Source organism: Mya arenaria, chromosome 16 (genome assembly GCF_026914265.1).
Source record: "Mya arenaria isolate MELC-2E11 chromosome 16, ASM2691426v1".
NCBI classification, from domain to species: domain Eukaryota; kingdom Metazoa; phylum Mollusca; class Bivalvia; order Myida; family Myidae; genus Mya; species Mya arenaria.
In genome coordinates, this window is record NC_069137.1 from 33,515,467 (window position 1) to 33,526,586 (window position 11,120).

General features: G+C 35.0%; 1 protein-coding gene across 1 annotated transcript; it reads right to left on the minus strand.

The window, feature by feature from the left end:
* Window positions 1-317: 317 nt before the first annotated feature.
* Window positions 318-1,400, minus strand: LOC128221570 (interferon-inducible GTPase 1-like). Its single transcript, XM_052930175.1, has one exon. It carries the CDS (start codon window positions 1,398-1,400, stop codon window positions 318-320), a length of 1,083 nt encoding a protein of 360 aa, XP_052786135.1.
* Between the last annotated feature and the right edge of the window lie 9,720 nt (window positions 1,401-11,120).

The following is an 11,120-nucleotide window of genomic DNA, read 5'->3' on the forward strand; positions in this document are numbered from 1 at the left end:
AGACTTGAATTTGTTTTCAGAAGGAAGCTTTATTTTCCAACATCTGTATTCACTCGTCGCTGTATGTTTTCCCTGTTAGTGGCGTAATTGAATATAGTTCTTCTAGACACACACATCTTGTAAAACAGTAAATATATCTTATTGTGTTTAACAGTGATGTAATTTACATTTTGGGAAGGGCGATGCAGTTTCCATTGCAGTATTAAGTTAAAACCAATTCTCAGATACATGACAAAATCATGAACATATCTGTCAATTAAAACATAGGTAATGCGATATTCAGTTAGTCAAAGTGCTTTGAATTCATTTATTCAATTTTACGACTTTGCCGCGGCCAAGGTATATAACTTTCTCGTGTTCTCCATTGCTTCGTAACGTACTCTATTTAATTCTTTTTCAAGTCGATCTTTTGCTTCTTCGTACTTTTCAGTTGATTTCAATGGAGCACACAGCTTGTATATAAAGGCAATACTCTGTACTTGAACTGTGCCGCTGATATGTCTGACAGTTCTTCTAACCAAGTTGACTTCCTTTCCCGCTGTAATCATATATTTCTGTCGGATGTCAAGCCCCAGCTGCCTTCTGTACATACATACTTCATCATCTATCACCTTCTTGCGGGATGACTTTAATAAAACCAGACCATACTTTGTCGCAATAAGTGGTATTCTGTCGTTTAGATATTGAACCCTTTTTTCAATCAGAGACTTAGATGTCAAGTGTGTACAAGAAAACGCCACCGCAGTTTTTTTCATCTCGTCAAGTCCAGATTGCATTGCATCAAACAAATCACCGAATTCATATGTTTCCACATTTTTATTGTTAACCAGGAAAAACTTTTGATCATTCATTCCAAGTGATTTGAGCCTCGAGTCGATGTCCTCTCTTAGTGACCGAAGAACTGATTGTTTAACATCTTCAGAACATTGTTCACCATATCCCTGTCTTAACATATCGAGATCAACTTGGGCCCTAACAAAGAAAAAATCCTTTTCCATCTTTTTAATCATTTTTGCCAGCTTAACATCATTTTCTGTAAAGCGTTGAGATGACATTATGATGAAAAAGTCGTATTTTTTCATTTCAATGTCTTCAAAGTATGTTTCCGCTGGGAAGTCTTGACTACCAATGCCAGGAACGTCCCAGATAATAAGTTTATCGTTATTTGGATGAGGGTAAGGATATTTTCTTTTCGTACATTCAACAACGTCGACTTTAGCAGCTCTCGTATCGTTTGGTTTAAGACCAAGGAAAGCGTTGACAAATGAGGATTTTCCCACTCCGGAGTTTCCTACGACCGCAATATTTACAGGCATGGTATTCCATCCTTTGAGTTTCTTGTCAAGCTCTGCAATGATTTGATCCGGCGTCAAGTTGTCGGCACTTTCAAATTCGTCCATTTCTAGAGAGCACTAGAAAAAAACATGCATTAATTTAAAGTGTAATTGCTATCATAACTAGTTCATAGGTATTTTTTATGTGTATTTTGTTATTTTGGGTATTAATAATAGTAGTAAAAAAACACTAAAATAAAAGTAACGTGACTTTTCAAACACAGAGTTAGCACATAATGAAATTACGTAAAATCGTAATTACTGTTTGTTTTAAAATGATCATTAATTTCATAGCGTTTTCCTTATTTTGGCCGCTACCTTCACCTCTATGCAAGAGATCATAATGTTTCGATGGTATAACCACTTTCCACGTTGGTCTCAACTCCATTAACATGGAAAACAAATTAGCTCTTAAATGAATTGGGTTTTCCTTGATCTTCCTTTCTAAAAACTTTGCGACATGTTAGGACTTATTCCTTTGTCTGTAGCTTGTTTTTCAACCCAAAGCTTAAAAGATACAGCATGTATGCAACCCATTTAACTACCTTAACCAATGTATTGATAAAGTCCTGAAAATGATAATAAATTATCAATTATACGACACTAGTTGATCGAGTGGGCCACTACAAAATGTCTTAACCAGTTCAGGTGGTTTGTCAACAAAGGAGGATAAACATGAAAAAAACATATACTGAAACTAGACATTGTTATCTTTTGGAGTACCTTCAAACTCCGTTACCCTCCAGTGTCAAACCCTGGATCCTTACATAAACGATACTATGAGCTTTCTTTGCTGTTTCATATATAATAATGTCTAGTTTCAATCTAAGTTATTCCCTCTCATGCTTCACCTCCTATATTGACAAAACACGGTTCATGTCAAAGTCTATCTAGTAAGACAGTAAATCTGACCATAGATTCATTTACTGTCGACAACCCTTGACTTATGTCATTACGAGGGTGTTCGATGGTGTTAACAGGTAATACACAAATAAACTACTTAAATGTTTGGTCAAAATATATCTATTTATAAGACATTTTATATACTCATTTATGTGTACTTTCTTAAACGTGACTTTGTCTTTTGTTGAAAACCTGAAGGAAATACTGAATGGTATGTCACGGTGAATGTTTCTGTGAACTCGTGTTGGTGGCTATACGTGGCAGAAGTACAGAACCTGCCATGCAAAAAACTGAATAGCAAAAAAGCTCTTAATCGACCTACAATCAATTTGGTGGCAAATGGTAAATCAGTTTGTTGCTGTTGATATTGTTGTTGTTGTTTATGGTGGTGGTGGTGGTTGTGATGGTCGATGGTGGTGGCGTTGGTTGATGTGGTACTTACAATCGACAAAGAAGCGAACACCAAAACTATACTTTGACGATACTCTCAATTTTTAATTTAATGTATGAAATTTTTTATAAACTTTTAACGTTTTAAATTTGTTGAATTAATTGGTATCTTTATAAAAATATTCTTAATTAATAATCCATGCCAATACATTCTTCTATTCGGTACTTAAACGTAGAAATATGGGTAGATCAAGAAGTAGTCGTATTTTTATGAAATAAATAATTATCGAATTGGCGCTCGTATTAAGTTGTAATTAAGTTGTTTTTGTATGTATGCTACGCTGCTATCCTTTTATACAGTGTAATTGATTATGTAAAAAATGTATTTGCTCACCAAGTTGCACGAATTTTTACATTCGAGCTTAAATTAATGCTTTGATAAAACAGGAAAAGCAAAAACAACAAAACAAGAAAGTGGTCGTGTGTTCGAGTCTCATGAGTGTAAAGTTTTCTTGGCTACTCAGAATATTTCAGCTGTCTTCACAGTCTGGCTTGAACAAATGAGTAAATATACAAGCAATGATAAAAGACGAAAATATACGTACATTTTGGTATCCACCGCTTGCCATATTGAGTAACTGGAAATAGAAAAATAGTACAGAAACTAAGCGTAATTTGAGCAATCATTGACGATAACGACTGATATCCTTATCGAGTGATTTAATGAAAATGTACAAGTGCGTACAATGTATGTTGCATGCTTTATTAAGTCAGCTATGCCTAAAGTACGTTTGTGTTATCAAATTAACAGTCGAACCCCGTTAGCTCGATAACCGGCGAAAATACCTCGAGCCTCGGAAAATTCGAGTCAAAGAGGAATTCGAGCAAAGCAATTTCGAGCCAACGGGACTCGACTGTACTTTGTATATCGAGTAACACAGAATAAATTTCATAACACAAAATCAGTTGCTTGAAGTGTTGAAGCAATTATCAAATTATAGATAACCAATGTATTAAGCCTTGTTCGTGGTGACAGTGTGACATTTTAAAGGGATAGTTTCAAGTTTATATATAAAGGGGAATTGGAGATAAATCGTCAAAAGAATGTAAGATACGCTCTTCAAAACTGACATATTTCAGGCTTTGATTAATCACATTTTGTTTGCATTAATTCATATCTGTCAATTTTTGTTTGGTTTTATTCATAAATTAAGAAACATAACACAATTTGAAAACAGTTTTTTAATCGTTGCCAAAACAACCTCTGTAAGTGTGTGTCTTTAATTTATAACATGTGCAAGATCAGAAATCTTTCCACTAGTATCTCAATCAGGAGGGAAATTGTTCTTAATTCCCATTCGTCGGAAAATGATCCTTGTTACATCCGGCAATGGTGTGCATGTCACCTGGAAAAGATAATTTGAAGTAGAATTCTTTGAAACTAACAACATCATTGAAATGCACTAAATGCATCAACAAGAGTAGTCATAGTTTGCCATGTCCGCGCTGAATGAATTATTTACGTCGCATTTCTCTAGAGGATAGGAATTCTACAAAGTGCAATAACTCGAAAAATACTGTAGCTAGAGTTATGGTGTTATACCTCAATATAATACATCTGAGTATGAAGTTTGAATTCATACACAGACGCTCCAGACAATAAATGCTTGAGGCGCACACTAACCTGCACACAAACACACGCACGCACAGACACACGCACACACGCCTACAAATTGTATATCCCCTTCGCCTTTGGGCAGAGTATAAAAATAAAAGCTTACAAATGATGCTAAAAATGTCAACTTTTCAAATATTTCAAATGATGTTAAGTATACATATTTCTCAAACATTTTAGTCTTTAGTAACACCGAACAAGAAAACGTTGATCTTGGCAGAATATGCCACATAAATAGTTAAGCTTCATAAATTACAACAAATAGATGAAATTAACTCTATAATAAAATTATAAAATTCTTTTAAAAGGTCTAAAACAGATTTTGTTCTTCACAACTGACAAGAGGCCTTAACGACCTGATAATGATAACGCAATTCAAAAGTGTTAAGCCAAAAGAAACATTTCTACTAGTAACAAGATAAGGTTGGATAACTGAATGTCGACTTCGATGTGACCAGACAAATACGCAATGTATACGTAGTTTAACACAGATCTTTATTCATTCTTATCAAAGCTTTAAGACACACACTTACTGAGCGTCTTTGTTGGCCTATTATACTAGTCTACGTTATCATCATGTCCTTGCCGATTATGCTAGATAAACTTCGCAACATGAAAAGTACGTTCTCTAATTCTTTATGAACAAAATGCTTAATGAATTGTGTACTAGACTTATATGTTAGGTATGCTCTAGATTTCGTTATGTGCCCATTTCAGTTTATCATGTGAACTTATTAACATGTTGGTTACGTCCTTTTTGTGCACATTTCAGATTTCAAAATATTCGAATATCTTGGACGTTTCAAGGGGTATTGCCATGGATAAAAAAATCACAACAACGACGTTAATTAAGTCTATGATAATACCTCCACTCTTTTGCTAGGAAAAAAGGGTCAGAGCTACTTTTTTTGATTGTTCTGAAACAGTAAACTTATAATGAAAACTAAGAATTTAATATTAAAGTGACTCAAAGGAATGTGAATATTTCACCTTAAATTAAATGGGCATGTAAATTTATACCGAAAATTTGCAGTTGTATTTAGTAATTCTGATTGGGTATTCCAGTCATGTGATCGTAGATCAGATTTATGCCACTGCCTGAGGTGTTTAACATATGACTAGTAGAGCTTACTGAATATCACGACCATGTTAATGTAAAAAAATGCAATTTGTACGGGAATGATAATGCATTTACTCCATAAACGTTCAAACAAAACAAATTGGTTAGTATATTTACTTTTCGCTTAATGAGAATAATGAAAGCACTGAACGGCGCGGCAAGACTGACTTTACTATCTGACTTTACTATTTTTACTATTATTTCACAGACAATAATAGAACGAATCCAAGTTAGCGGTTCAAAGAAGTGTCAAACAAAGACGTCATGTTATTATTGGCGTTACAGACCAAACACCCGGACCCAACCCATTATCTCTACTCAATATTTTGTAGACTACAACTTCCAAAATTCTGCAAGGCTGACATAAGAATATTAATATATTAATATATAACCTTAATTTAAAAGGCCGCGTTGGTGGGGACCGCTTAAACTGGTACTAAATGGTGCTGTTTCAAATATTATGCAAACCAAAATAGTACAAAAAGCTATACAAATATCGCGTTGCCTTATTTCAGAATAAATATTATTGGATAACCATCATGTAATCGGAAATATATGACACATTCCAGTCGTGTTTCAACACACAATATGTTAGCATACCGAAACATACGGTTAACAAAAAAGGCATGTTACAACAAAAACGACCTTGACTCAGTGAATGTAGATGGCAATGTCGATCGTCAATTCGTTGGCGTGGTTTTGTTTGCCTTTTCCAGCACTGCATGATGTTACCATAGAGCGGAACACTGGATGTTTTCGTATTCAGAAGTGCACTCTAGGCTGAACTATAAATAAAATAGAACTAAAAATATTCTAAATGAACCACAGCTGAATTTTGTCAACACAGTGTAAAATTCAGTTTATTCAACTAAGTCCATGTATACAATATTTATCAAGTTTTACGATCTCGATACGTTTGTAATTACGTTTTGATTTAATTGTATAAAATAAACTATGTTACTTAGCTAACAAACGTTCATATATACAGCATAATTCAGCAGCACTATTTCGCATGTCGTAGTTCCAATCCGTATGTAAAGTTACGCAAACGGCCGATTTGGCGATGAAGAAAACTATCGAACGCATTTACGTCACGCACTGATGAAATGTTTGCTTCCGGTCCGGCATACACACGCTCAATATGATTTGTGAAACGGAAATGACCAGAACCATTTACCTTTTTCAGACTGATAGTACGAGCACTTTTGAAAGAAAGTAGTCCGTAGTTTTTTATGGTTTTCGAGTCTGTATTAATGACCTTAATGACAATGTATAGTTATAAAAATAAGCTAGTACTAATTGAAGTCAGCTGAGGGGAACGTGCACATTGGCTGTCGACGATGCGGCGCCAATTTCCAAAAAAATAAAAAATGAGTATATAGCATATCGTCGGCACTCATTTGTAAGCAGTAATATAGAATATCGTCGGCGACCAATTGTACTCATACTTGCTTCCCTTCACAAGTACATGGTGAGATAATTGAATGGTTAAGTTTCGTTAATATCATTTTGATGGGAGAATACCACTTAAAGTGTCTCTTTCCGTCACAGTCAGATAACATAACATTTGTTTAATCACAGCAAGCAAGCAAAAATTGCTGCAAAAAAACGAGACATGGCGAGCAGTGTTCCGTGTTACATGATCGACGGTTATATATTGTACAACTACTGGAGGGATAATCACTATATAAACTATATAATGTACATGGTGTGCTTAACAAACCAGGGGCGGCCCCAGGACTTGACGTTAAAAGGGGTGTAATTTAGGGGCGTATTATGACTTGCACCCCTCCCTCAGAAGCGATTTTTATTTGGTTTAAGATATTGTTTCGTGGAAGGGGGGGGGGAATCCCCATTTTTTTAACAATATCTTGTCCGAAATTGTGCAACTTGGGCGTATTTTATTTATTTTTCCCCTGTATGGAAATAAAAAGTAAATGGGGGCGCCGATAATGAAAACAGAAGAACATTTTTTTCTGAATTTCTCTTTATTATTCAATATTTTTTTTACAAATGTAACATTCGGATTTATAGCAGAAAGTTTATTTGAAGGTACTATTGTTTCTGTAATACGCAAATAAACGCGGCTGCACTGGCTGCGCATGGTGTTACAGGATAATAGGTAAAAATCAAACGGATAAAATATTTTTTTCACCATATAAGGATATGTTTTGTAAGGTTTTTTGAATATTCGAAGGGAAATGCATATTTCAAAACCTTTGAATAAAACCAAAAGCTGTTTTTGACATAGATCAGAGATCATGACTGAACAAAGTACATTAAATTAATTATGAGAAAACCAACAACAGGCCAGTAAAAACCATAAAGTCGATATACAATGATCATTAAAACCATGCTATAAGAATAAGTTATCTTTCATATTTTAAAGTTGTGGAATATACCACAAGCGAGCGTATCGAGTGCCTAGATAAGATGACTGAAATTCAAAATAAGAACAATAACAAATAGTTTGACCTACTTTGTTACGTACGCAAATGAGTTTGGTCACGTAGACCGCAAACAAGAAACAATAACGTATAGCCTCCATATCAATGCGTCTGGGCATTTTATGGGAACTAACTTCCAAATTTCTAATGCAATACATCTATTTCATTTGAACAGATAAGGGCAGACTGTTTAATTGCAAAGTTTGCCTTAAAACTAATAAGTTAAAAGGTTCAATAGTCGTGTGCACAACACATGTGTGCTATTAGCCACTTGTATATGTTTTGATAGATTGCAAATATTACGAAATAAAATTTTATCTAATTTTAGTTAAATTATAATGCAAAAGTGTATCTGGTACGAATAGTTTCAGGTACCAAAATAAGTTTCACTATTCAATCGCTATTGTCTTATGGTTTTAGAGGTCATTGTCTCCAGTTTTTAACATTCAAATGATTCTAGTGTCCTTTTTGATTCTAATGATTCTAGTGTCCTTTTTCACAATTGTGTTACATATCGCTCTTTTTTGAAAATCTATCACCAAGGAGCCATATGACATTGTTAATAACCATTTTCATATAAAAATATGTTTAAAGACGTGAAAACGCAAACAGCATTTCAACAAATACAAGTATCTCATATTGTATTCCTTCCCAACTCTCTAATACACCAACACATGTTGCAAATCATGTCTGTTTAACCCTAAAAACCAAATGTTAATAAGAAAAAACAAGTCCTTCCCCACCCACTATGGTATAGTATAATGCCTTCCAAACAGTTTTGTGATTGTGTTAAATGATCATTATCAAATGAAAACTTTGAAATTTTTCACGATCCGAAATAATGTTAAGACAATGAGATAGTAATCACACCTACATGTAATCGTACGTACACTTCTGATGGTAGAAACACTCATTGTAATTATAATTATATTTTTTAACTTTTTTACAATTTAGATTGCTTCGGATTATTTTTTTCTTCAGAACTATGAGTTTGATATGGTCTTATATGCGAAAAGAATCTCGGAGCATTTTCTATTATTTTATAAGCCAAATCAAAAACACTTACAAATCCGTACTCCTCAAATGTTATACTTAAAGTGACTCGCTCATGGTTTGTAAGATGCACTTTTTTAATTACGACATAAAGTGTGGCAAATCATAGGTATCAACAATATCAAACGCTGGAACCCTTCAGCAAATGTTATTTTTTGCTCAAATATTGTCTTTGAAGACCACAATTTTCATAAGCGTTTATAAAGCTATTGAAAATTAATTGCGGCTGTGTTTTTTCGTGATTGGTTGATTCCTGTTGACCGTGTGGACTACTCGTCTGTTTTCTAATTTGTTCTTAACTGTACCGCGTGGGTTTGACCAACATTAAAACAACTAAAACCAACATACTTTTGTATGCTATAACTGTATTTTCTATGCAATTTTGATATCATAGAGTAAAATAATGATAAACTAAGTGCTTTGAAATCTATTACCGGGAAAACTAATGTTTGGTTTATTAGCAAGTCATTTTAACCAATTGCTACTGAAAATATAATGACCGGACAATAACGTTTAACTTACATGAGTATGCAAACGTCCTTTTCGTGTTTTTCTTGTGGCGTCGGTGTCTGTAAATGACGAAAATTATCTCTGACCTTTTATCTAGTGCCAACAATTGAGCACTAGCGGTTTAGACGGGGGCGCACCTAGCGCGCGCCCTCTATAAGATTGTTCCAAGTTTGCTTTTTAATGTCAATATCCGAAAAACAAAATGAAAAAAAACACTTGAATGGTTTCCACTAATATGGCTCATTTTTTACCCTTGCAGATGATCTAACGCCACAATTAACTCATAAAACCCTGTAGGTTTCGTATTCTTTGGAGAGGGGGCGTACTTTCTTCGTTGCGCTCCCAAACCGTGCCCCCTTTAACGCAAAATCCTAAACCCGCCCCTGCTGAGATACATTGTATGATGACCAAAAGCGTGTGTGAGGGGTTTGTTCTTAAAGACATGAGATAAATGCCGAGTTTGACCTATTTTAAGTTTACAGGCTGTGTGTCGCTATACAATGATTGTCAAACCACCGCAGGCTTACTTCTCCTAACTATACAGTATACTGTTCTGCTTGTCAAGGGAGATCATTTGCGTGTGAGAAAGACTGATTGTATTCGAATGAAATTGTTTTTCCTTTTTAAGAATGCTTATCAGTTTTGTTGTGTTCCGGCATAAGTACTATACATAACAGTTATGTTTGCATGCGTGAGAATGTTCTTACGGGGTGTGTAAGCACCGAAATGTACTTGCTATGCAATCAGATCTCAAAATATGCACAAGTCCGATTCGGGAGAAAAGCTCCTGACACCACAGTTTGCACAATATTGAACTGAAATAGTAACCAGCCTACAGTAGAAGTGTTCTTACACGGTACCACATTCTCCGATTTTCGAAATATGTCAGTAAAATGAAATTATCAAATAAAATATAAATCATACTCACGTTTGTTCATGTAAACATAGGGCACAGCTCCACCACGGAAGTGTCGACAGCTCTTTTTCTTTGCACCACCGAAAAGTGGTGGAGCTGGTGTTTACAGGCCGTGTGACAGTAAAGTGAACGTATATTGGAGTTCAATGGAGTGTGAGAACAGTGAGGTAAAAGGGGAGAACGGTGAGGTTCAACAGGAATACAGTGAGGTAGAGTGGCAGTACAGTAAGGTGTAGTGGGATTACAATAGTAACGGTGACAGTTAATGCATGTTTTGGGGGGTTAAATGATGCTTATAATTTTCCCTGCCTATACCTTTCAAAATGAAATTTAACTTAAACAATTATTAAGTTGTTCATTTTCGTCGACACACAGGCGTTATTACGGGCTTGAAGACAAACGCGAAGTCTGTACAAGCCCTCTTACGGTTTGTACGTGTATGCAAGGGACTACTTCTTTTTTGCCAAAGTGATAGGCATTAAAAAATTTGGGCACCACTGAACCGTGAAAATGAGAACCAGAAAAGCTCGTCATACAATGTTAATATAAAGCGCGTGCATGCCGGCAAGCAAATTGTACATGTTTAGGGCGGGGTTTGACCTCCGTTAACCAATGAAAATCAATACGGAAATACCCGAGGTACATATACAATCCACCTTCGGCACTTCCATAAAAGGAGTGGAGAACACATATAATGAATACACGTCTAAAGAGTACTTCTTTTGACCGGAAATTATATTTCATAACTCTACAATAATGATACAAAACGAAC

What these genes read in the sequence shown, in the direction of transcription:
- LOC128221570 (XM_052930175.1), bottom strand. Translation starts at nt 1,400, where the DNA reads ATGGACGAATTTGAAAGTGCCGACAACTTGACGCCGGATCAAATCATT.